General features: G+C 39.0%; 4 protein-coding genes across 6 annotated transcripts in view; 2 read left to right on the top strand and 2 right to left on the bottom strand.

The window, feature by feature from the left end:
* Window positions 1-1,405: 1,405 nt before the first annotated feature.
* On the top strand, window positions 1,406-4,335 carry LOC105387507 (transmembrane 9 superfamily member 3). Its single transcript, XM_011558241.3, has one exon. It carries the CDS (start codon window positions 1,497-1,499, stop codon window positions 3,222-3,224), a length of 1,728 nt encoding a protein of 575 aa, XP_011556543.3. The 5' UTR covers window positions 1,406-1,496; the 3' UTR covers window positions 3,225-4,335.
* LOC105387508 (probable RNA-binding protein 19) lies at window positions 4,332-12,321 on the bottom strand. Its single transcript, XM_011558242.3, has 15 exons — window positions 12,050-12,321; window positions 11,613-11,975; window positions 11,294-11,530; window positions 9,538-9,654; window positions 9,202-9,382; window positions 9,014-9,105; window positions 8,791-8,896; window positions 8,302-8,493; window positions 7,873-8,034; window positions 6,696-6,799; window positions 6,111-6,590; window positions 5,721-5,923; window positions 5,328-5,444; window positions 5,028-5,136; window positions 4,332-4,593 (listed from the first exon to the last, which is right to left on the bottom strand). Exons 1-15 carry the CDS (start codon window positions 12,083-12,085, stop codon window positions 4,396-4,398), a joined length of 2,697 nt encoding a protein of 898 aa, XP_011556544.3. The 5' UTR covers window positions 12,086-12,321; the 3' UTR covers window positions 4,332-4,395.
* Window positions 12,322-12,768: 447 nt separating this feature from the next.
* LOC105387509 (cytochrome c oxidase assembly protein COX19) lies at window positions 12,769-13,324 on the top strand. The gene has a single exon (XM_011558243.3). The coding sequence runs from the start codon at window positions 12,910-12,912 to the stop codon at window positions 13,189-13,191; it is 282 nt and encodes a 93-aa protein (XP_011556545.1). The 5' UTR covers window positions 12,769-12,909; the 3' UTR covers window positions 13,192-13,324.
* Window positions 13,325-14,645: 1,321 nt separating this feature from the next.
* Window positions 14,646-26,717, bottom strand: part of LOC105387523 (matrix metalloproteinase-2) — a 133,110-nt gene continuing 121,038 nt past the window's right edge. For all 3 annotated transcript variants that reach the window (XM_038114686.2, XM_038114687.2, XM_048622670.1), the window contains 8 exons: window positions 21,845-21,994; window positions 18,572-18,717; window positions 17,103-17,261; window positions 16,435-16,964; window positions 16,173-16,314; window positions 15,929-16,088; window positions 15,734-15,837; window positions 14,646-15,630 (listed from right to left, as the gene is read on the bottom strand). In XM_038114686.2, the coding sequence (XP_037970614.2) occupies window positions 15,365-15,630; window positions 15,734-15,837; window positions 15,929-16,088; window positions 16,173-16,314; window positions 16,435-16,964; window positions 17,103-17,261; window positions 18,572-18,717; window positions 21,845-21,994 (1,657 nt within the window). In that variant the 3' untranslated portion in view covers window positions 14,646-15,364. The remainder of the gene's footprint in view (window positions 15,631-15,733; window positions 15,838-15,928; window positions 16,089-16,172; window positions 16,315-16,434; window positions 16,965-17,102; window positions 17,262-18,571; window positions 18,718-21,844; window positions 21,995-26,717) is intronic.

Genomic DNA, 26,717 nt, shown 5'->3' with positions numbered 1-26,717 from the left:
ATGTACGAATGTATTTTGGTGATATGACAATTTGAGTAAACAAATGGGGTGAAGGTAAAATTTGTATAGATGTGTTGTTGCAGCGCAAACTGCAATGTAATATAAATAACTGACAATGATAAAAAGTCTTAGCAAAATCGCACTCTTTATTGTCAGGACTTTATAGTTCGACTGTAGCGATAATAAACACTTGCGATGAATCGGGATTTATCATCGGGTTTAAAATGATGACAAATTTGTGGGAATTACTTGGAACCACCTTTGCTATGTTTCTTCATTGGAAGGAAAGCTGAAATTTGGGAAAATATAATTTTAAGTAAATAAAATTAAGTAGGGTGTAGTGTTACAAGAAAGTGTCAAAACAGGTTAACATTAAACGCAATTATGTACCTAAAACGTGTTTACTCTGTGGGTGTTCCGTTTACATAGTCTAGTTGATGAAAATCATAAGATTTCAAAAAAATACCGGTTTTAAGCTTGATAAATTATCTTATAATACTCATATCTATCACCAAAAAAATCAACAGCTCATAACTCTTTACCAGCCTTATAAGATAACAGCCACAATAATACCTAATGATACTTAGGTATAAAATAAAACAAAAAGTTGAATGAAACAGGTCCTAATTAATGGAAAGTGATTCAAAAGTACGAATGAATGGTCACCCTAACCATAACGTCTCTCACAACAGTATAAACGTCATCCGTCATCTTGACAACTTAGGTCTTGTCTTGTCTTGTATTTAGAAAAACTACCAATATTTTTTAATGAAATTATTATTCATACAAATACCAAATATTTCATTAAAATTACATGTTTATAATGATTTATTATAAATTTGTTTTTGAAAATGATATGATATACAGTAGTCTATGAGTTAATTTAATATTTTTATTGCATAGCTCTCTTCGTACAAAATCTACTAAAGTTTACACAACTAAATCCTGGCAATTGTTAGAAAGAGAGGAAGGGCTCTGTGGTAACCCTCTCTATCGGCTCGCGGCCTCTTTCACTTCAAATATAAATCTTAAGGTGAATTCGTTAGGTCTATTTTTGTTTGCATCATTTTGGTGAGTGCGCATTCCTGTTGTATTATTACTTCCATGCTTTTCATATAGAACCATTCATCAGTCACACAACACGAACACTAAAGTTGGCAAGTGTTGACTTGATGAATACTTACAAAAAAATAAGTTCGACAAGGCTTTATCATTTTTGAGTCAAAAATTCATGTAAATTTACTGCCAATCGATGTAGTTTCATAGATTTTTATATAAAAATTGCAGTAGCCAACTAGCCATAGTCGATTAGTCGGTCGTCACGATGCGACGTACGACGTCGTATGTGTCGATGTATTCGTCTTAGTCTGGGTGCAGTTTCTGTCATTTTGACTTATAATATTTTTGACGCTGGCAATATTTATATTAGCGAATGTGTCCGATTTCGGCAATTTACTTACGTGGTGATGTGTTTATTTTAAAATATTATTGTTAAAATGAAACCGTTTTACCTTTTAATTACCTTGTGGACATTAGTAAACTGTGATGAACACACTCATACCTACAAAGATGGAGAACAAGTCGTGCTTTGGATGAATACTGTTGGTCCGTACCACAACCGTCAGGAGACGTACGCATATTTCTCACTACCGTTTTGTGCTGGCACTAAAACTACAATTGGCCACTACCATGAAACCCTCTCAGAAGCACTCCAGGGCGTAGAGCTCGAGTACAGCGGACTTGATATAGGCTTCAAAGAAAATGTTCCATCCCAGAAATTCTGTGCAATAGAACTCACTGACCAACATTTCAAAGCATTGGTGTATGCGGTGAAGAATCACTACTGGTATCAAATGTACATCGATGACCTACCTATCTGGGGCATCGTCGGAGAAGTCGATGGCGACAATCATTTCCTATGGACTCATAAAAAGTTTGATATTGGATACAATGGAGACAGGATAGTGGAGGTGAACCTCACTGCAGAGAACAGAGTGCTGCTGAGTCCGTTAGCTAAAGTGGATTTCACTTATGAAGTCAATTGGAAAAAGAGTAGCATCAAATATGAGGACAGATTTGACAAATATTTGGACCCCAACTTTTTCCAACATAGAATCCACTGGTTCAGTATTTTTAACAGTTTTATGATGGTCATCTTTTTGGTTGGATTAGTGTCCATGATCCTCATGAGAACGCTGCGCAAAGACTATGCAAGATATTCTAAGGATGATGACATTGATGATCTGGAGAAGGACCTTGGAGATGAGTATGGGTGGAAGCAAGTCCACGGGGATGTGTTCAGACCTGTCCCACACCTGGGTCTCTTCTCTGCCCTAGTGGGCACTGGGTATCATCTAACCATAGTCACTTTAGCTGTTATTATATTTACAATCTTTGGGGAACTGTACACTGCCAGGGGCTCCCTACTCTCTGCTGCTATATTCATCTATTCAGCGGTGTCCCCTGTAAATGGTTATTTTGGAGGCTCCCTATATGCCAGAATGGGAGGGAAATTATGGATTAAACAAATGTTGCTCTCAGCTTTCCTACTCCCAGTCTGTGTTTGTGGCACAGCATTCCTCATTAACTTCATAGCTATGTACTACCATGCCTCTCGTGCTATCCCCATTGGAAGTATGTTAGCTGTCATGTCTATATGCATATTTGTTATTCTGCCTCTGACCATGGTTGGCACAGTACTTGGCCGCAACTTGGCTGGACAACCAGACTATCCCTGCCGCATCAATGCAGTGCCAAGACCCATCCCTGAGAAGAAGTGGTACATGGAGCCCCTGATTATTATTGTGCTGGGAGGAATTCTGCCATTTGGTTCTATCTTCATTGAAATGTACTTTATTTTCACTTCATTCTGGGCATACAAAATTTACTATGTTTATGGGTTCATGCTGTTAGTTTTTGTCATCCTCATAATAGTAACAGTGTGCATTACTATTGTGTGCACCTACTTCTTACTGAATGCAGAAGACTATCGCTGGCAATGGACCAGCTTCCTCGCCGCCGGCAGCACTTCCATCTATGTCTATTTGTACTCCTTTTACTATTTCCTCTTCAAAACTAAAATGTATGGTCTCTTTCAAACTGCTTTCTATTTCGGCTACATGGCTTTGTTCAGCTTAGCTCTAGGTCTCATTTGCGGCACTGTGGGCTACTTGGGCACCAGCTTGTTTGTATGGAAAATATATTCTACTGTTAAAATTGATTAAATAAGTGATTGCAATAAAACCTTCTGTGAAATTTCTAATTTGTGGTGGTATAAATAGTTTTTTCTCATTCCAAATTTTCTTGTGGATATGTTTAACTTTAGGAAATTGCATCATATTATTTTGTATAAAATATCTAACACAGTTAGAATTTATAAATTGGGTGATTCTAGATAGTGTAGTAGAAAATATGATGTATGCACAAATTGCAGTGCATAATTTTGGCTTTGTGTTATACTTCTTATCATATTTATTTCGCAACTTATTTTTATTATATCCTAATTACGTAAATTACACCAATAATCTGATGATTCCTGCCATGTTTGGCATATTTAGTTTTGAATATTCATGAAATGCGATACAACTTGATACAGCCGGTTTGAAAATTGTGATTTACGTTAGGTAGGTACCTACACCTACATCCACTATCACAAGATATAATGCCCCTCATTTGTAACTGAAACTTTGTAAAATATACTAACAATATAAACTACCCAGTGTGAATAATGCGCAGAGAACATGTGGAATAATGAGTGCCGTGGCGTGGCGAAACCTATCAATCAAACTGACTGATAGATCTACCTATTATACTTGATGATGAGTAACTTTCCTACTCTAGTTTCAATTATTATGATATATTATGTATCCACGGGATTAGCTCTATATCTAGTTATGGTGTTTTATTTATGTAAACTTCATTGAAATATTGTCATTGTAATAACAAATCTTGGTAAAGTTTAAATTGAGTACTAAAATGAAACTGCCCCATATGACCATTAATTTGTATAATGCACCATTAGTATTATGTCATACATTTGTTAAATCTTGATTGAATAATTATAGTCATAGGACCCGTACCTAAATGTACCTAATATCACGCGTAGTGTATAAACACAAGATTAAGGATGAATTATGCAATGTATGAGTTTCACTACTTATAAATTTTAAGTCACTTGTAAATATTAGTAATAATAACTTAATGTTAATCTATTAATTTGCATTTGGTTATCGCGAATTGTATTTAAATTAATGATTTAAGTTAGAAAATAAACAAGTCTATGCCATCCAGCATAAATATAATAATTTTGTCATAAAATAAAATTTTAAAAGTGTATATCGTTTGGCTTTTTATTTTATAAATATGTCTACAAATATAACATTTAACTTATGTAACCTATCCTTCCACAAACTCCTCTACGTCTACGGCGCCCTTCCGTGACTTCTTCCCGCCTGGGGTCTTGGCGTGGAAGGCCTGCGCCGTCCGCTTCCTCAGGGCGGCCACGTCTTCGTTCTCGTCAGTTTGATCCGCCCACTCCAGCACCATCCTCCTCCCGTACAAATGAGTGGACTGGCAGAGAGCATCAAATGCACTCTGAAACAGATTTAGTAGTGAATAACTATCATTGATCTCTAATTTAAATACGGCGTGCCACTAACGGCATATCCCGCATATCGGATAGCTCGATTAATCAAATTATTGTGAGTTCATGATATAACTGTGAGTAGGTATTATAATTATAACAATAGCTATAAATCTCCCAACGTGATAATACTCAACACTCAATCTTTTATTGCATCCATAAGTAATTTTTACAGGTGGTCAATACAATAATATGAAGGTAGCTATGCTTGGGGTTTCTCCAAGGTATCGCATTAGATATGAGTTCATGCAGAAGAAGAAGGTATGGTTAGGGTTAGGACTGGATAAATTAGATTACTTAAACACGTCCTAAAATAATCTAGCTGGTGGTGGCAGGGGGCCGGTCTATTTTGCGCATTGGTCAAGTGACATGATTTCTTGCATACCTTTGCATCAGCCTTGGAATGGTAGTCCACGAACGCGAAGCCCCGATGTTGTTCAGCACCTGGCGTTAGTTTCTTAGGCAACCTTAATGTCTTTATTTCACCGAAGGCTCTAAAATTTTAAATAAATTTCATGAGTACTTACATACATATTTTGGCCAAAGTATAATATAAATATACAGGGTGTTGCAAAAGTGGTAAAGCAAACCAAAAGGGGATAACTCAGGTGGTCATCCTGAAAAAAATGTTCTTCGACTTTTGGGTAGGTTACTCAATCAATAAAATAAACCATTATTTTTTTACCTGAATATCTCGTGAAGTTCGCTGCTGTTGGCCTGGAAGGGCACATTCCGCACGAGTATCTTGGTTCCATTCTGTTTTGTGTCTTTACTACTCTTCTTAGCTACCTTCACGTCATTTCTGAAATACCAAATCGAAGTTATTGACAATAAATTAAGTATTGAAAAGCATCATAGATTTCTAAAGTAAGCATGTGAAGATTGTATTGTAATGGAATATACTGAATAAATATGAGAGTTTCGTGGTTACTTGGAGGATGACTATTTAAAGTGGCGTGGTATTGTATGATGATGATAATGGATATTAATCAAACGCCCTTGTAAGCTGTGTTTGATCTGAACTAAGATACCGATACTTATACATAATAATAAATATGTACAGTGACCTAAAACTTACGTATTTCCTCGCTCCGATCGTTTCAATTCTATTGTTTTTCCATCTAAAGTAGAGCACTGTAATTTTTTTAGAGCTTCATTAGCATCTTCCTTTTTGTAAAACTGAACAAACCCGTAGCCCATTGATAAGTACTGTCCAGGATTTTTGGGGTCCTTTTTCTTAGCTATAGTAGCGCTGTGTATCTTGCCACACTCCGCGAAGTGCTGTAAAAAAACATATTTTAAATTAGTTACGTATCTCTAGGTATATCTCGTATAAATTGTTTGATCTCCAGTGAAGTCATAACCTACATAATACCAATTTGAAGCGCAACACGTAAGCTATTTCTTGTTTGAAAAATAACGTGAAAGTGGCAGTGGGGAGCAAATATTAATAAATGGATGAACTTACATTTCGCAAATCCTCGTCAGTAGATCTGAAGTTCACATTTTTAACAAATAATGTAGTGTCGTTTTCGGGTTCACCCAGATCTTCTTCTGGTTCTTCTATTCTTATCTCAACTTTATTACTTTCTTCAACTTTTTTACTCGGTTTGCTATTAGAACTTGGTTTCACTACAGCTTCTGTAGAATCGTTAGATTTACTGGTTTCTACAATTACATTTTTATCGGCAGGTTTGACGAATATATTTTCTGGCGCCCATTCCAAATAGAGAGGCGAGGATTTGAACTGAGAGTACGCTAACTTTGTGAAGGCTTTCTTGGCTTCGAAAGGTTCAACGAAGTCAACCAGAGCGGTGATCCCGTGTTCTGGCATCACGAACCTCGCCAGGGGGCCATGCTTTTGGAACAGTGACTTCACTTCTTCCTTATCCGTGTTAGCTGGTAGGTTTTTCACAAGTATACAGGTTTTCGATCGCCTACTTGCAGGCTGAAAAGTGAAGAAGTATTATCACATAAGTACCATAATTAATTATTATCTGATTGCGTAATCTAATATAGGTCGTTGAAATTTTATATTTTGCAGAGCACTTACTTTGTTGAAAGCGTCTAGATAAACTCCGTTATTTTCTAAGAAGTGTCTTGTTTGTGTTACTAATTGAGTTTCACCGAGAGCTAACCGGACAGCGGCGCTTGTATCTGAAAAATAAATAACTTATATTGTAGGCATCGTGAAACGTAACGTATCATGAAAGAGGTACAAATTGGCAACCATCATCCATTTTATGAACGAAAAAAAAATTAAATAAATGACATAGCGAGCACACCAATAGCGTCATGGGGTTTCGACACTTAAAATCAAAAATGTAAGCTGAGAAACTTCAAAACATAAAATTTAAACATCTAAAACATAAAACAAAATTTAAAAACTTTTAAAATTAAATAGTATTTAAAAAAAGCATATCAAAAAACTTAAGAATTTACAAATAATTGAATTGCAAAAAAAGCATATAAAAAAACCAATGATTTCAAAAGGAAGGATAGGCCCTTCAGAACATTTTACTCAAACCTTCTTCATACAAGCAAAATAACTGTTATCTGTCATAATTTGTTTGAACTATGTCAGTGCCTAGCAACTATCTTGACGACGTAACCTTGTACGTGCGTTAATAATTTACCATCCCGGACATTGTTTTATTATTTGCAGGCGCCATATCAATAATTTAAGACAAATCCAACTACTAAAATTAAAACTGTTTTGGGCTGTAGACCTGTAGAGCGTCCCGTACAAATGGACTAAAAATCACGCTCCAAAACGTAAGTGTGTGCAACAAGAAAATGTTGTCGGAGGATAGTCAACAAAAAATGACGTCCGCACAAGGTTACAGCGCGCGGCCATTGTAGACTTTGGTAGTAAAATAATTATCACTTTATAATGTGTTTATTACTTAATTTAATGGTAATTACCGATGATACGATATTCGATGTTTCTTTTTGACCTTCGTATAATGGTTTTTGCAGCCTTTCACAACACAACTACATATTTATCACAAGATTCACAAGACCATCTCTCGGCCACAGACAACTGTCGACTGAGGAGCGTTGGCCCTAAAATTACGATTTTAGGGCCAACGCTCGGGTGCCATTTTTTTGAGTGGGAGGCCCTGTCCTTACGCTAGTAATATATATGTCAATGCAAAAAACTTAAGAATTTACAAAAACATTCCACTCACACCACCAATAGGACCTAAACAGCATTGCGTGGTTCTTACTTTTGTTATTATCCGTGAGCAGTTGTTCTTTGGTGGTGTTGTAGGCGGCGGCCACCACGTCGGCCACGGCGTTGGCTCCCAGGAACAGGGTGTTCCAGTTGTGGGACGACTTCGCCTGCGCCTTCAGCCGCTTCGCCTTCTTCTCCTTGAATGATAGACCCTCTGTAAAAGTTAAAAATAACTTATAATTGAAATACGACTGCATTCGCATGGCTCTGGTTTTAGTATGTAGAACTGTACCTATATGTATATAAAAATGTTTATTTAAACTTTAAACTGTTAATAACTCCCAAGCCATGACTGCTTTGCCGCCGAGCCCTTCGCCTGACGTAGCACCGGCTACGAATACATGATGAAACATGCCCTCTCGATCAAGTTTACTCACAATCAAAACTAACCTATTCTAGATAGTTAAAATATCACACATACCATCCCCACTATCCTCCTCAAGTTTCTCGGTCTTGGCGGGCAGCAGGTGCAGCATGCGTCCGGCGAAGGCGCTGCCGTCGAGCTCCGTGTACGCGCGCGCCGCGTGCTCCGGCATCACGTACGTCACCGTCGCGAAGCCCTTCGGCTGCCGGAGGACAGGGTCTATCGGCATGTTGACTTCTGCTAGCGGGCCTGGGGAGTTATTGAAAGCGTGAGCTTGGATGTGAAATCTGATACTATGTTTTTGCAGAGGAAATATTTTATTAGGAGGCTTGTTTAAAAGAATGGGCGTAGGTATTATTATTTCGTTACTAAAACCTTGTCAGTAATGTGTTCTTTAGTAAAAGCAACCAGAACACGAAATTTAATCAAATAAACTTAGAAGTGAAATAGTAAGAGACACATACACTAACAGACTTTTGCCTACATGTAATGTATAACATTAGTGTGATCACACCATTACTTCTTTATTCTATGGATTGCACTCACCATATTTTTCAAATAACTGTGTGAGTTCTTCTTCAGACACGACATAGGCCAGATTCCTCACAAAGATGCTTCCACTCTCTCCAATACTTTCTTCCATATTGTTTTTCTGAAACCGAAAATGCATTTTTTAGTTATTGTTAGGTAATGTCATAGAAAATATTATATTTCCTTACAGAAAATAAATTTTCTTTTCTTTTTTACACTTTATTTCAATGGAACTTACTTCCTGTTCTTTCCGTCTGCAAGTCTGCTCTTCCTCTTCGGCCACCTTTTTAGCCTGATCTTCATATTTGTGCACATTGATCCTATGACTACCTATAAGCACAATAAATAAATGTAAATACCAGATCACAATGGTACAATAATATACTTTATGAGTAAAAAATTAATTATAAAGGCAGCTTTACTCACCAACAAAAAGTTTATCCTTATTCAATGCCTTCTTCAACTCTGCCTCAGTCCTGAAGCCAACATAACAGAAACCTGCCAATTTCTTGCCTTTGCCCAAAGGGAGTCTTATAGAGTAAGGAACCAGGGGTCTAAACAAGTCTTTAACATCTTTCTTCTTACATTTGAATGGTAGACCTGTAATCTGTAAATAAATTGTTTGGTAGAGATTTTCACAGTTATCTGGTAATTATAACAAATTCACAAGGAAAATATTCTGAATGGCTGTGGCACAGGGTAAAAAACCTGAAAAACTATGCTGCACAAAAAGATATTTTTGAATTGGACAAAAGAGATTACCTTAACATAAAACAATGGTCTGTTCCTGATTTTCTTAGGCTTATCATCTTCAGGCTCAGCAACTGGTTTAGGAGTTACATCAGGCACACCAACCTTCTTCATTAAAGTTTTCATATACTGGAAAAAAAGTAAGTAGATGTAAATAATCATTTTTACAATAGAATTTACTTATTTAATTGCAATTTTATTAATTTAATTTGTCTTCTAAATAATGAGGATATAATATTGTGTAATATACACTAATACAAGTATTGAGTTTGGCTAAGCTTATTTCTCTCTCTCTCTCTCTCTCTCAGCCTTCCGTAGTCCACTGTTGGACATAGGCCTCTCCTAACGGTCACCCGCCATCTGCATCCAGCGGCTTCCCGCTACCTTCCGCAGATCATCAGACCAACGGGTTGGGGGGCGACCGACACGCCGTTTGCCGACACGGGGTCTCCACTCCAGAACCTTTCTACTCCAGCGGTCGTCGGCTCTGCGGGCTACGTGGCCAGCCCATTGCCACTTCAGCGTGCTAATCCTTTTGGCTATGTCGGTAACTTTAGTTCTCCTGCGGATTTCTTCATTACGAATCCTATCTCGCAGGGACACGCCTAACATAGCCCTTTCCATAGCACGCTGAGCAACTCTGAGCTTGTGGATAAGCCCTTTGGTGAAGCACCACGTCTCGGCTCCGTAAGTCATCACTGGCAACACGCACTGATTGAAAACTTTTGTTTTCAGACACTGAGGTATGTTTTCAGTGAAGATGTGTCGTAATTTCCCGAACGCTGCCCATCCGAGTTGGATTCTACGAGCTACCTCTTTATCGAAGTTGGATTTTCCTAATCGGATCACTTGTCCTAGGTAGGGATACTGATCAACAACTTCGATGGTGACACCTCCTACAGTTACGGGCGATGATGAAACATGTTCGTTCGACATGACCTTTGTCTTGTCCATGTTCATTTTCAGCCCAACTTGTTTAGAGGCATCATTGAGGTCTGTGAGCATTTCGCCTAACTCCTCCAGCGTTTCCGCCATAATAACTATGTCATCAGCAAATCGTAGATGAGAGATATATTCGCCATTGACGTTAATGCCCAGTCTTTTCCACTCTACAAGCTTAAAAACATCTTCCAGTGCACAGGTGAACAGTTTCGGAGAAATAACATCTCCCTGTCTCACGCCCCTTTGCAACTGGATCGGTTTTGTGCTATGTTCGTGTAATCGAACTGACATTGTGGCAGCATTGTACATATATCTCAACACCTCGATATAGCGATAGTCTATATGGCACCGCTGAAGGGATTGAAGCATCGCCCAGAGCTCAATAGAATCAAAGGCTTTCTCATAGTCCACAAACGCTAGACATAAAGGTAGATTATACTCCTCGGTCTTCTGTATAACCTGCCGAAGCGTGTGTATGTGATCTATGGTACTATAGCCTTTTCGGAACCCGGCTTGTTCGGGTGGCTGGAAGTCGTCGAGTCTTTGCTCGAGACGATTCGTAATAACTCTCGAAAACAGCTTGTACACATGGCTCAGAAGTGCAATGGGTCTATAATTCTTCAATAGGGCTTTGTTGCCTTTCTTGAAGAACAAAGTCACTACACTTCTGCTCCATGCCTCCGGGCTTGTGCCTTCGAGTATGACGGAATTAAACAGCCTCCGAAGTGCTATTAAAATCGGTCTACCGCCGGCTTTCAGAAGTTCTGTCATTAAGCTTATTTGGTCCTTCCCAACACTTTACTACATAATAAGTAACTGTATTTACCTCTAAATCACTTATTTTCTTGTCCGCAAGCTTTTCTTTGTTTGCTGGAGGAGTTTCCTTCATCTTTGAAGTAGTTTCATCAGGTTTGTCATCAGTTTCTGGCTGTTTTTCCTCATCAACTCCACTATCTTCATCATCATCACTTTTATTTGCTTTCTCCAAGGCTTCTTTGATCCAGCTTGACTTTTCATTTGTGTGAGCTTCAATGAATTCAGCAAATAGAGGATCATTTTTGTGCTGAAATACATAATTTATAAGGTTACTTTGTATACAGGAGACATAAAAGACACAGCACATAATTTATAGTGGAAATAAATACCTTTTTGAGTAGTTCAACAATTTTGTTTTTATTTTTGACTAATTTCTTTTCTTTTTTCTGTGCTTTTGCAGAGTCTTGTGTTTCGTCCTTGTGCAGCTTCTTGTAGGCGGTGCTGTCGGGCGCGTACTTGCTCCAGGCGCGGGGCTTCGCCTCGTCGCCGAGGTTGGCGCACACCTGCACGTCGATCTTCATGGACCGCACGCAGGACCCGTCCAGGTACTCCCTGGCCGCTGCTGCCTGCTCCTCCGTCCTGAATCCCACGAAACCAAAGTTCCGGAACTTTCCATCTTTTGTGTATTTCAGCTGGACGTCGGTCACCTCACCCTTTTGCGAGAATATTTCTTTCAGATACTCGGCAGTAACCTGGAAATTGAAACGTGAATTATAGAGAGTAACAGCTCACCAAAGTGTTGAAATGTTAGGCATAATATACATACCTTATTCGGAAGATTTTTAACTATAAGACGCGACATTTTAACATGGATTATTCTTAAAAATTACAGTTTGTATAAATTTTAACTATACAAAACACACGTGCGTGCTGAACCCTGAGGTAAATAATGAAGGTTTTTCACCGTGCAGATTGTAGTGTTTCTATATCACTTGATGACAGTGAGATTTTTATAAACTAAACGTACAAAAATATTTAGTGATCCAATGTGTTTATTTATTCATAACTAATTAAAACAAATTTAAGAATATTTATATACATTAAACTCGACAATAACTTTTAATATCTTCGAAAATTATTCAGTTCAGTGTTGGCAGCTACAAAAACCTAATTCAAGAAGTCATGACACTGTCAGTTTGACAGACAAGTGCAATATTTTGTTCTGTGATGATATTCTTTATGCCATGCTTAAAATAATAACAGATATGCTTCTGTTTTCTGTTTCTGATATATCGGCTGATGGTCACCTGCGAGTTATGCACATCACATTACATTATATTATGTGGTTGTTATATTATGTTCGTGTTCGTGAGAAGGCACCATTTAATGTTATAGGATCGTGGAAGGAAAGATAACTAATCGAATTATGATGACTCTGATGTATTAGTTATTATTCTGAGTATATTATGAACCTGTGTTTTTTGACAGCCCTTTGTCATTGTCAAATTGACAATAATGACAATGTCAATGTGTGTCATCTGTCATAATTATTGTAAACATTCCGGCCAGCCATCAGCTGATAATTTTATATTTCTCAAAATCTAAATTCATGTGGTTTGGTTTATAAATAAATACGAATATTGTCCTGAATTTGAATATAAGCGAGTGAATAAACCACATTACATCATGTCAACTGCTATGACTTTCGGACAAAAACAGTTCATTCCGACTGCCCCTGACAAAGGCAGTTTTCCTCTCGACCACGATGGTGCCTGCAAGAAGACCATGGTTCAGTATATGAAGTGTTTATTTAACAACAACAGCAACAACTCTTTGTGCCGCAACGAGGCTAAGGAATATTTGGCTTGTCGCATGGACAATAACCTGATGGCAAAAGAAGACTGGTCAAAGTTGGGATTCCAAGAAGAGAGTGATGAGAAAAGTCAATTGAAAGAGAATAGCAAATGACTATTTCTTGACTGGAAATAGTAAGACCTTTACCAGATGAGAGTGTGATTTGTACAAACCATCAAGATATCTACTTTTATCCTTAATAGATAGCTTGTGTTAAACTGGAGGGAAGCCAATGTTTTATTCACTCCCAAGACTGCCATCTAACAATCGTCGTTATATTCATTAGAAACTAATCTGTATTATGTTCCATATGTTTGTTTTTTTATGGTAGTGCCTCTTAGGGTAGGCTGTTAAAATGTAGTCATTTTTGTAACAATTACAATAGGTTTTATAAAATGTACCTTTCTGTAGATTCATTTACATAATATAATTACTACATTGAATATCTGTTTTTTGTATATGGTGATAAAACCTGCATGTGATGGACCTCAGTGTTGGCAATGGGTTTGGTTGACTAGATATACATGTACTGAATATTCCCCAGATAATCATTTAAAATCCTCTGTCAATCTTCCAAATCCTTAACTTTATTTCATGTCATGATCTGCCTCTGTCCAGCCCAAATCCAGCTCCAGCTGTAAGATGATTTGTACAAAGCTTGTCAGGTTTCCAGCTGACATCAACTTTAAGAGGCCTCGTCCTTTGCAGCTCTATGTGACTTTACTCTGAGATGATGGTAGGTATATAATAGTATCTTTTTATATTGGTATCATTTAAGCATTGGAAAAAAACTGTTTGCAGTATCTATAGACACATTTTTAGGAAGCTTTAATAAAAATACAATGTATACTTGTACTTTTTATTGGGTTTTATTATTCTTAAAATAGATAACCATATATTAAATTATAACTACTTAGAAAAGGACCTAAAATTATGGTTATGTTCTGAATAAAATTATTACATAGAAGAATACAACACTTTAATGCCAATTACTTAAGGCTTTTATGTATAAGTAAATATCACAGTTATTGTTATATTATTTGTGACAAAATATTGTAAAAAAGCTATTGCAATTATTTTTTGTGTTAGAAACTTGAGAGGTAATAATATATTATTTTGAACCAAGTCACTTATAATTATAACTATGAGACAATCAGATAGTACTCCAGAGATATAATTATTATTTTAAAATGGCCTTTATGTATCATTCTAACACATCTCTGATTAAATTTAATATTCCTAACCAAAAGCTTTCAAGATAATTGATTCTGTACAATACCTAACTAAATATAATAAGCACCAATAATATTCTTTCACATATTCATACTTTCCATTCATTCCCAATTCTTCAATCATATAGTTTCATACCAGGTGATCAGACTTACACAGTTATCATTTCACAATGCTCATAAGGCCATAGTCAAGACTTTGTAATTTTAAATCTATAATTTATAGATTATTTTTCTAAACTATTGATGGTATCATAAAATATTATTTATGTTTTATAAGTATATTCTAACAAGCTGTATTAGTAGCTGACTGAAACCTTATTCTAAAAACATTTTAAAAAACAGTGAAAAAGGTAATCTAGTTTTTGGCGCTAACAGTACTCCAGTTCATTAACTCTGTAACACAGTTTCATCTGCTCTACATTATATGTATTTCTATATACTTCCTATGTTCTATAAGTATGATACTTTACAAATTACAGTTTATGTGTACCTCTTTTAACCAGCATAAATACATTTAAGTTTGAAACAGAAGAAGACTAAACTAAAATGTTTTTACTTATAATCTATACTGTACTTACAGTCAAGTTTGAAAACATTAATTCTAATAAGGATATTGAATTTATTACATAGAAATAGTGATAAAAAGATTTAACATCAATTACAGACACTGATATACCGACAAACTGTACAGAAGCTAAATCAATGGTGTTATATACCTTACATGTCTTAAAATAATTCAAGCACTCGATCATGTTGAGATCAAAATGTACATATAACCAAAAAACTACTTTCTAAATCTAAAATAGTTACTTTAATTGTTATAAAATATGTTTATTCCTATATGTATACTCAGGCGTATAATTAATACTAAAGTAGGCAGTGCATAGTTTGCGCAAAATGTCGTCAAAAGAACACTTAAAGGTAGGTAAAGTAAAATTAACTAATTACAATTAAAATCTGAATACATTTCGATATGTACCTAATTTTTTACATAATACAGCAATATCAAAGGTATACCATAGCATAAGATAGAGAGATAAAATGCGGGAATTTATTTACAAATAGTATCGAATATAGGTGAGGAGTACTAGGATCGCAGAAGTGAGTAAGGGTAGGCTGGAGGTGTGAGTGTGTCCGGCGCTGGGGGATCGCAGGGTGGAGCCGGGCGGCGGGATGCCCCGGTACGGCTCGCGGTGGCCGATGCGCTCGGCGGGACACCCCATCCACTTCGGAGCCGACAGGAGCTGGCGCTCGTGTTCCACCTGCATCTGGAGGTCGTTGAACTTCCAGTACCCTTTGCCCTTGAAGAAGTACGTTTTACCTGGAAAACGGTAAGTTAAGATTAGAAAATACGTACGAATTTGTAAGTAGGTAAAAATTAAAGTTTAAAAGTGGAGGTTAACAATCAAGGAAATAAGACATACCATCTTTCCATTGGAAAACACTGTCTATGTTGTATCCGACTCCCTTCCACATGGCCATGTCTCGTGGGTAGTCCAGCTCAACGTGGCCTTCCTCTTCATCAAACCTGAAAAGTTATCGAAGAATTAATAAGTAAACACTTTATAAGGTAATACTACTAAAGATCTCTACCTCGTCGCTGCGGTAGGGATACTTACTTCCAATACATATTTCCGCTGTAGAAGTATGTCTTCCCGTTGTAGCCCCAAACCATCGCCGCGTCGAGACGGTCCAAGCTCTCAGGCAAGCCGAGATCTACTAATGGCTTCGGATATCCTCGAACTAGGTATTGCGTATCGAATAGGTATAGCTCTTTTCCTGTAACAAAAGAGGAGTTACAATTTCACAACTTCAATCCTAATTAAATTAAATTTCTGGTAATGAATAGGAATTTAAAGTTACCTATGAAAATGGCAATTTTCCTGTCAGGCCGTTCATAAACCGCGTCTACGTGGGTCAGGTTCCTCGGCAAGCCGGACCACATCCTCGATATCTCTATGGGATACCCGGAGTAGCGGCCGTGGGCTCCCATCCTCCAATGATACTGAAAAATAAGAGATGTATGTTTAAGTACCAGCCTGAAAAAATATCACTATTTTTCTATGACTCATAAAGTAGTTAATATTCATTGGATAGCAATAATAGTGTTATCAGGATATCTTACCCTATTCTTAAATATGAAGAGTTCTCCTCGAATCAAAGCGACCGCATCATAAGTGGTGTCACACGTGTCCGGCTTATCCGACGGCGTGGTGGAGGGCCTGGAGGTGGTCTTCTCCGGATAGTACGGCTTCTTGGGGTGGTCCTTGCGCGGGTCGGGCGGGGTGTTGGGGCGCGGGTAGCCGGGGTGCTCTGGCCTCACTTGAGGGTACCTCGGGCGGTACGTCGTTGACGGCGTGGTGGTGTCAGGAGTGGGCCGCGAGTAGTGATGCGTTGTTCTTCTGGGATGCTCCTCAGTGGTGTTATGCCGTCGCTCAGGGTAGTAGGGGTAGTTGGGTCGCTCGGGGTAGTAGGTGGGGTACTTGGAGGGGCGGTACGGGTAGCCGGGCTGGTGGCGCTGCGGGTGCCGGTGCGTGTGGTGGTGGTACGGCCGCTTGGTCGTCGTCGTGGTCGTGGTGGTGGTAGTCGTCGGAGCTGGAGTCTCCACCGGCCGGTAGTATGGTATCTTACCCCATATACGCCTTTCTTTGGGTCCTGATGACAAAATTAAAGGCATAGGTAAGTTATTTCACTGGAATAGCAAAAAAAACAGCATCAAAGGACAAACAAGAAACTATGTATATAATTTTTCTGTAAATGCAAAATTAGCGTATAAAATATGCAATAACTCACCATACATCTGCTGGATGCCGTTGCGGTCGTCCTCGGGCAGCACGAAGTTGCTCTGGATGCCCTGGTACCAGGGGTACATGAGCGCGCCCTTCACCGAGCTGTGGCTGAGCCCCAGCGAGTGCCCGAACTCGTGCGCCGCTACCGCTAGCAGGGAGGTTCCTGGGGGCAAAACATTGATCTTAGATTTTTAGAAGATCGTTTGGAGTTACCTCTGACTTGACTACCCTTTCGGCGATGTACAGTCGTGGGCATATGTTGGTGTGTATGTATTTTTTCAAACACGCAACTTAATGTAGAAATTTATCCACTCATACCAATGTATGTTTTCTCATCTCATGCATTTGCGGTACGGTACGGTACGCTATACTACCTACCTACTTATGTGGTTAGAAAAGATTCCTCAAAATCTGGCGAACCGCATCCTAGTTTTCGAGCTCGTGCATTGCGGAGACTTGCAAACGCTGACTCGTAAAACCATACGTAGGTACGTACAGAGTTAGAGAAGGGCGGGATAAATTCCCGTTCGGCGCGGCAAGCTGCGGTCGCCTCGCGTATCGTGTTTCCTACTTGTTTACACAACATGCACACTGGCGGCGCTACAGGCCTACGAGACTTGCGAACTGTAGGCGCATTTAGAATCAATCACTCGCCGTGCGGTTTAATTATGTAACTTGAGTAATGAGAGTGAGGTTTCTAGTCGACGGCAAGGTTTTCTCACAAGGTTTTTTGTATCGAATATACGTGGGTCTGAATGGTTGAAGAAGTCTAAAAGATATAGACGGAAAATGTATATAAAGTGGTCAAGTGTTCTACCAACTCACAACCCTATACGATAAAAAAAATTGTTAGCACAAAACATGGAGCTACATTCTGTAGCTACAGGTAGGTACTGTAGTCTATGTAGTTGGTACGGGCACGAGACACACTCGTGGGCTCGTCAAGTCGCCCCCGTTCTCATTTGCATGTCAAAACGTCACCAAACCACGACACGCTCATTTAAGACGCACGAAAAACAACTCGGGATTTTATTTATCTACTTGTTTTGATTAATATTGAGAACAAAGTAAAGGCGACATTTACGTGTAAAATATAAAGTAACAATATCCTGAATTCACATTGTTAAAGTGGCTACTCTTTACAACAAACATAATCTAGAACTGCATCGGGTTTCCTTTATCACACGGTTGTCCTCCAGTCTAAAATACGACTGATGAGCAGTTGCCGCACGCGACAGCTGTATACCACGAGACTTTACATTTACGGTATGTTGTATTTAAATTCAATACGTGTTTGTTTTTCTCATTTATTCCATAAGTCAGTCATTCACCCAATGTTGCCTGGATGATATCGCTTTTAGCTATAATTCATAGAAAAGTTATAGAAGATCGTTTTAGCTATTGAACTGTTTTGTCCCTCTTTCTAAAAGAACATTTTTTAAATCTATGTATCTATCTATAATGCTGTCATACCTTCCTCGTCATCATTATTGGGCTGTAGTAGCCACAGCTCGTCGTCGTCGAAGTGCGCGTCGCCGCCGCGGCCCGAGCCCGGGAAGAACGCGTGCGCCAGGATCGAGCCGCGCCCGTCGAACGGGTACGAGTCGTCGTGGTACCGTCTGGAAGAGTAAAGGGTTTTAAAAAGTCCTGAGTGACACAGGAGAAGTAGATGGATTGTTTGAAAGATCCTGGGTGAAACGGGATAAGTGGATTGCTGTTTAAGATGTGTTAATGATTGTCTTGGCTAGTTTTCATACATGAATTATAGCCTTCACAAAGTTGAACCAACAAGAATTTGTCGGTTCTTATTTAATTCCAATTTTTTTATTGCTGGTCAAACATAATAATTCGTTGAGATAGGTTTAAAAAACTAGCCAAATCAGACCTTAGGCTACAATGGTCGGGGCGACCGAATGGCGTAGTGGTTAGTACCCTGACTACTGAGCCGATGGTCCCGGGTTCGATTCCCGGTTGGGGCAGATATTTGTTTAAACACAGATATTTGTTCTCGGGTCTTGGATGTGCCCGTAAAATGGCAATAGGCCCGCCCCCTATTACATTGGGACTAACATAACACTCTGGCGAAAAGTGGGTGCAGCAATGCACCTCTGCCTTTGACGGTCGAATGGCGTAGTGGTTAGTGGCCCTGACTGCTATGCCGAAGGTCCCGGGTTCGATTCCCGGCTGGGGCAGATATTTGTTTAAAGACAAATATTTGTACTCGGGTCTTGGGTGTTGATATTTATATTTAATATGTATCTATCTATGTATTTGTGTAGATATATCAGCTGTCCGATACCCATAACACAGGCTCTGCCTAGCTTGGGGTCGGATGGCCATGTGTGAAGATGTCCCCACATATATTATTATTATTATTATCTGCCTACCCCGCAAGGGAGTACATTAGTACAAGGCGTGAGTGCGTGTGTGATTGTGTTTTGAAATAGGCGAAATAATTTAAAGGAATCCTACCTAGAAAACTTTATTGTACTAAAAACTTAAAAACAGTATAAATAATGTTAATTTAATAAACTAAATTCAAATAATAAAATCGTACCTACCAGGCTATAAATAAATAAACAAAAAGAAAGGTCTACAAGTTTTTAGCTACAAGCCTACGAGATTCGTAGCATTCGTAGCAAAGCCTACGAAGTTTCGTAGCAGGCCTACGTGTTTCGTAGCAAAAGTTTGTCAAAAAGTGGAAATTAATATCATTATCAAATGATGCTTACGATTAAATAATTTAATGATTATTTATATCAGGCTGTATAATTTCATAATCAAAAGAGAATAATAATATGTTATCGCAATGTAATTTTCGTTATTAATTACTTCATGTAATAAAACTACCTGAGGCGTAACTTAATGGAATTACATAAACATGAACGTAGGTATATTGTTTAGTTGCAGGGTCTAGACATTTGTTCATCAGTAGATGTGGCGTAGCGCCGAGCAATCAAACTTGTGTCCCCCGGGCCGTGCGCCCGACCGCCACCACTCATATAATCATTTTCCACGGAACAAAACACGGAAAGACTGTCCTGTCCATGCATATTTCAAACAATATTAACTGACCGTCCCGTTATTGAGTTTGAATTCGCAACTGGAAAAGTTCTTCCATTAGACGATACGTAAGTAATAAACGAATTGTGGCTTTTTGCAATCTCGAGTTCGCTTTAATCGAGTTCTTGTTTGTTTGATTGAAACGATCGATGTCATTTTATATCCTCATGTAGCTACAGCGCATGTAACTTTATCTACGTGTTGATGGATCTTGTTATTGTGTGTTGTTGCATGACATCGGGATAGATACATGTAGTAGTGCATCTACAATCTAACTTGTAAAATATAATATAGCAACGTTATAGGGTATAGTAATAGCTCCTATATCATTCGTGAGTTTGAGACGTGCTTAAGTTCTCTGCGTTCCTTTATTACTAGAGTAATAACGCACTTTATGAGCATAATAAATCTGGGAGACGCATTGAAGCTGTATACGATGCGCCTGTGACGACATGCGATTGCTTCAGACTCTCGGATACTGCGGCAATAATTATGTGATGACGTGACAGCTTAAATTGCAATATCTCCTGGAAACTATTAAACTCGACGTGAGTAGGTATGCCATTGTTCGATATAGCACTATGCTGAGAGATAGACACCTCGCTTCAGGTGCAGGTATAACTCAGCCACGGTTTGACTATGCTTGAATAACTTTGGAAACCAAACTCGTCTTATCCTTATGTTGCAGTGAATGATAAAAATAAATAATATGCAGACCGCAGAGAAGTTGAAGCTGCAAGTTTGCAGCAGCGTGTCCGCAATATGGCGGTCACAATATGGCTGCGGTCGGGGTTTTTGTCGCCTCTACTTTCTCATATCGCGTCCGTTGGTTATCTAATAAGTCGAAGTTGTCCCTCATCGGGTATGCGGCCCTGGTCGCGGCTCCGCAAGATGCAAGATCACCCACTGCTCCTAACTTACCGTTCACTCGTTATTAAACTCAACTTTTCAAATCACATATTAAACTACGAGTAATAGTATAGTGGTTGCCCTGATGTTTACCTATCGATGGCTACATGAAGGAATATGTTGAGTTTTTAATATGAACCTCATCACGTAGACAAGTTGGCGTTCCACTCCACATTTAAAACTGCTAAAGACATTTTAAACATGAGCGTACAACGGCGGCTCCCGTGAAACGAACGACATTGGCGTGCCGTGAATAAGGAACAATAAATTCATGAAAAATTCAATAAATTAGACTTAACCGGGTAAAATGCTTCGATTTTTTGTTAATTACTAACCCACGTTTCACTATTCAGCAAGAAAAGTATGGTACAAATTGAAAGGGAACTGATGCGTCAGCATTATAATTTTAAGGCTTATCTTGGACAACCCTTTTTACTAGAGGTACGTATCGTTTAAGCTCTTTTGGTAAATGATAGCGATAACGGAACATGAGTGATGATAAAGAGTAAACAAATAAATACAGACCACAAAAAAACATAAAATGTAGCTATATATACAGGGTGTTTCAAAAAGGGTATACTAAGCCGAAAGGGGGGACTCAGGGGGCAATTCTGAACTACTTTTGTTCTACGAGTTTTGGAAATTCACGAAAGTAAATACACCCCCGTTCGGCTAAGTATACCCTTTTATGGAACACCCTGTAGATGTAATTTTACTCCTACCTTAATGATAGAGGTACATAAAGAGGCATAATCAAAACAGTTATCCACTTACTTGGCGAAGGAGACGACGATGTCGGCCTCGTCGGAGTTGACCTCGGTGAAGGTGAGGCGCGAGGCCTGCTCCCACACGTCCAGCGCGCGCGCCAGCACGGCCCGCGTGTGGTGCGGGTCCAGCGTGGACGGCCGCCGGAGAGACGACAGGCTGAGGACAATAACGAGGGTTTTAGAGATCTTGTCTGTACATATAGTTTTTAATAAGTTATGAAGGGCTAGGGTGGCAACAAGGCCCAGGAACAGGGTGCATTTAAGACGTGACAAAATTTCTCCGTTGCGCTCGCCTTTGATGCGGCGCGATGTGAGTGAGCGCGATGCAAAACTTTTGTCACGTCTTAATTGCGCCCCATGCTAGCCCTTCTGAAGTTTATAAGACGCAAAGACAAAGTTGTAAGGATTTCTGTGCACGTTTCTGTTACACAGAAGGTAAAAAGTTCGTAAAAATATTATAAAGATAACGAGTTCAGAGTTTTGTTGCGGATAAGTTAACATAATAAGGAAGTAGAGTTCAAGAAGCGTAGTTTCTTGTTGTAAGCAAAAGTAATTAAAAACCGTGGTCGCCGACAAAGTATCAGGTATCAGGTAACATAATTAAATCTGGCCTGCCTGACCATCAAGTGGCAACTTCGTTAAACTGATTTGATGTCCCACGGCTCCCCGGCGCGGCGGGAAACTTCTAATTGTTGTCATTATGCTCTGTTTAAACGACCCGTCGTTGTAACGACAAATATTAGGTAAACTGCCAAGTATGGCTGCAGGTATTCCGTGTTGTAGCCGGCTGCTATTATACTGACTCTACATAGCATCGCGTAAGCAACATTTTGCAAGGAAGGGTAAAAATTGAACATCGTTGCGTAAGGACTTATACCTACAGCTTTAGGTAGGTTATTGTGTTTGTTCCATTGTTACGTGAGTTGCGTCACGTGGTCGCCCTGCGAGCTCGGCCAGGCCGGAGTAATGGAATAATCGCATTGTGGACAATTTGAGTGACTCGCCCCTATTTAACGCTCACTGAGTTCATTACACGGGATTTATGCGTTGTCATGTACACAGAGAGAACTCATTAGCCGTGTACGCAGTTTTAATTAGAGATCTAGTTCAAGCTGGACAGGCTAAGCTGCAATTTATCCCCCACGAGTCAACAAAGCTTTCACAGTCTGCACGTTTGTTCGCAATTTAAATTTTCTGTTTTTGTTTAAAGTTATCGATAAAGCAATGACAACATGCCAGTGTTGTGGCTTCACTTATCTTACCACATTTGTGAAACTCAATTTTGCTGGATAAAATATTACTTCCGCTGATAATGAAAACTAACCACTCGCCCACATCACATACAGTATTTTAATATGATTATTATTAAACTGAAACATTTAAATAAGGTCTGGTTTTTAATATCATAATAACTGTGTGTCCCATTAACTGAAATCCAATAGAAATGCCTATTTATATACGAGTAGTTCAACTATCTATATACTCTTTAAAATATGTACAACTTTAACACGTAACCATAACCGTATTCAACATAATTCCTAAGTACATATACGTTAACATTAGTGCAGTAAACATAACCAATTCGCAAGCATTCCGGTGGACAGTGCCGGATGGAGGCCGCGCCAGAAATTTATTATTCTGTGATATTAACACGGCGCGCCCCGGCTGCACTATATCAGCCAAAATAGTTAATTGCGCCCTTAAACGAATTTGCAACTGTAGTTAATTGATACAATTTCATGATATTCATACGCGAGCTTCACTGGAATACGTAAGCGACGGTGGCTCCTGACTCGCAACGTGAACGAAACTCTTTGGTTTCCTGTTGATTGCAGTTCTTAATTATGCACATGTTTATGACGAGAGAGTTACTACGTGAGTTCCATGTAAAGGCCGTGCTCTGCGGTGGCTCGGAGCGACTCTTATTTTAAAGGTAATTAGACCGGCGTGCGGCCTCGCTGCGGCTTGGCATATTCCGCTCATATTGTGTCCGTGCGGTCGGCGCAATCTGTGTGCCGCCGCCGTACGATATGTGATCAATTATCACCAACCAATATCTATATTGTTAAATAGTGTACATAACCATACGTCCACACGTCATTACTCTGATAATATATCTTGATAAACATGTCCAGGCAGCCCGTCCGATAGGACGCCCTCATGTATGCATGACGATGAATAAATTGTTGTATAGATGCTACGAACGTAATACGCTTTCATGTTTAAAGTGTCTAGCTATTTTTAAGACTTCTGTTTAATAACGAGTGACTCCATACCTCAAAGTGAATCGACAAACTAAAAGCTTAATGAAAGCGCTAAAGGTAGGCAGGAAAAACGCATATCGACATGAAAGCCTCCACTATGACAAAAACAAAGCGGTAGATTTGGGCAAAGCCGCTTCCGTGGATAGAGATCAAACTGTGGGCGCCCGCCGCCGCCGCCGCCGCCGCTCTATCTGTACGCGCTGTTTTGCTCTTACCCAACTTGCTGGCGGCCCGGAATTGATTTCAACATCAAACAAAAAATAAAACGAATGAAGTCAGATAAATGTCAACAAAAGTTGAAAATGGAGGTCGCGCGGAGAGTTTCATTATAAAACACGTGAGTTGAACAAGGAGTTGGTAGTGATTGTTGAAGTTTGTTGAGGCACATGGCCGGATCCCGGCCAGGCTCGACGGCAAACAAAGGACTACATTGTAGATGTAAATAAATAGGGTAAGGTAGCCGTCCACGTGACGCGGGGGGTGCGGGGGCGGGGGCCGGGCGGGGTCACGTGGGGCACGTGGCCGCGTGACCCACGCAGCCTGGACTGGTCACCCATCACCTGTTTACACCAGGTGGCTTAGACGATAATCTAGCCTAGGCTAAATTAATCTGTATTAATTAGATACTGGAACTTAGGTCGCAAACGAGCCTATGCATGCTAACGACTGTAAGCTCAAAAGAGGTTTTCAGAGGTGACTCTGAAGCGAGCCGTCCGCTTTACGCTATACATTTGTTGTAGTCTGTGTTGCCTCTTTATGCTTAGTAAGGCACCTATATACATAGGTATTAATATTATATAGAAAGTATATATTATATCTACATCTACTCTCTCAATCTGCGAAACTCTGCCGAAACAGAAACCGGTCACCTGTGTTTATTGCTCATAACTTTGTTGACATTTGCCCTATTATAGTGCTTATTAAACGTCCGGAATATTTTAGCAGGCGCAGAGAACTGAGTTTATAGCGCGAAATAATAAACTATGTGACATCACAGTGGGGGCAACTGACAGCTTGACGAGGGCTCTTCCGCTTTCATCAGTTTATTGTTGTTTTTCTTAAGTTGTTATCATAATTATTTAAATTTATTCACAGAAGCAATAACGAATAAGAGTAACAAAGATTAAAAGTACCTATTTCCTTGAAAGTACCGCTTTTGTCTAACCAAAATTTATTTATAGGTGATGTATGAGTGATTTGAATACTTAAAGTTGTTTAATTAAGCATAATAAAGAAACTAGTAAAAGTATGTACTTCTTAAAACTACCTTAAGTCTCTTTAGTTAAATAGGAGATATCGGTGAGTAAACTGAGGCCGGTGGCATTAACCACAACGGCTGTTCAGATAACATTGAATTGATATATAGCCGAATTTTGTTATTTTGGAAATCCAATACTTGATGGATGTATTGGATTTGCGCTGTTGTTGCAAATATGCTAGTATCGTGTGAGTTATTTAACAATGTGTAGTAATTTTAATTATGTGAATGTGTGGCATAACAGGGATAGATTAGAATTCTCATTAAATTAGGAATAAAACAGTTTAATACATAATATTTGAAAGCGAAAACACTCTCATAGTAGACATGCTCAGATAGGATTAGTCCTGAGATACATAAATCTTGTCCTAAATTTTTTGACACATATAAATTACTGTTCAGTGTACCTATCGCGAACTGGTTTTAACAGCTATTTTCGGATTCAAATAGCACTGAATTTGACACTCATTACTCCGTAAACGTTATTTCGTTTGACTTCGCGCTAGGCCCCCTGGAGTCCGGTGCCGGTGCCGCGCCGGGAGCCGCCCGCGACAGTGACGGGGGCGACCGGCGACATCTTTTCTAAACGAACACGGACATAATCTCGTTACGATGTCGTAACAAAGATATTTGTAAGCACGCGCTTTATGGCCTGTGTCCAACGAGGAAATTTAATTTTCTGAAATAATCTAACGGCGCGCCATGAAAATTATTCATCCGATTACATTTCGCTATTTCTAATTTCAAGATTTAATGGCAAATGGGTGTTGTGTTGCTTAGGACGCTGAGTGAAAATTTTATTCATGGAGGGGGTATACCCGTTCTTGTCCCCCTTTTCACCGACTTAGATTTAAATGAAGAAGGATATTCATATCTACTGATGTAGCTAGTAGAATGTTGTTTTGTTTCATTTAAATATTATATGTTTCAAGTGCTCATTCTATGATGTTTTATTTTACAGTCCATTAATTAATATTTTTCTCTATGCGTAGATTGAGTTATTAGCATAAAAATATTAAAACAGTGTCGAAGGGTGTAAGGGGTGGAGGGCGTCACAATTTGAGCTGTCGCAACGAATTGCGCTCCGCTTCGACAAACCCTTCTACAGCCATCGTATCTGTTATTACAAAATATTGCTTTAAACAAATGATTATTTCCGCAAGTACTTGATCTGTGTCATAAAGTCATATAATCGTAAAGCATAAAATTTTATAGCGAACTTTATCGTACATATCGTAAGGTACTGTAATTTAGATTAAGTACTATACGCATAGTGTTTTAATTAAAGAGGTATGTAGAAAAATATTAAGATTATTTGTTGGTTCATAACATAATATACTAAATCGATTTCAGCCCCT

This window comes from Plutella xylostella, chromosome 8 (genome assembly GCF_932276165.1).
Source record: "Plutella xylostella chromosome 8, ilPluXylo3.1, whole genome shotgun sequence".
Taxonomy (NCBI): domain Eukaryota; kingdom Metazoa; phylum Arthropoda; class Insecta; order Lepidoptera; family Plutellidae; genus Plutella; species Plutella xylostella.
Note: the sequence above shows the minus strand (reverse complement) of the source record. Positions and strands in the feature narration are given on the sequence as shown.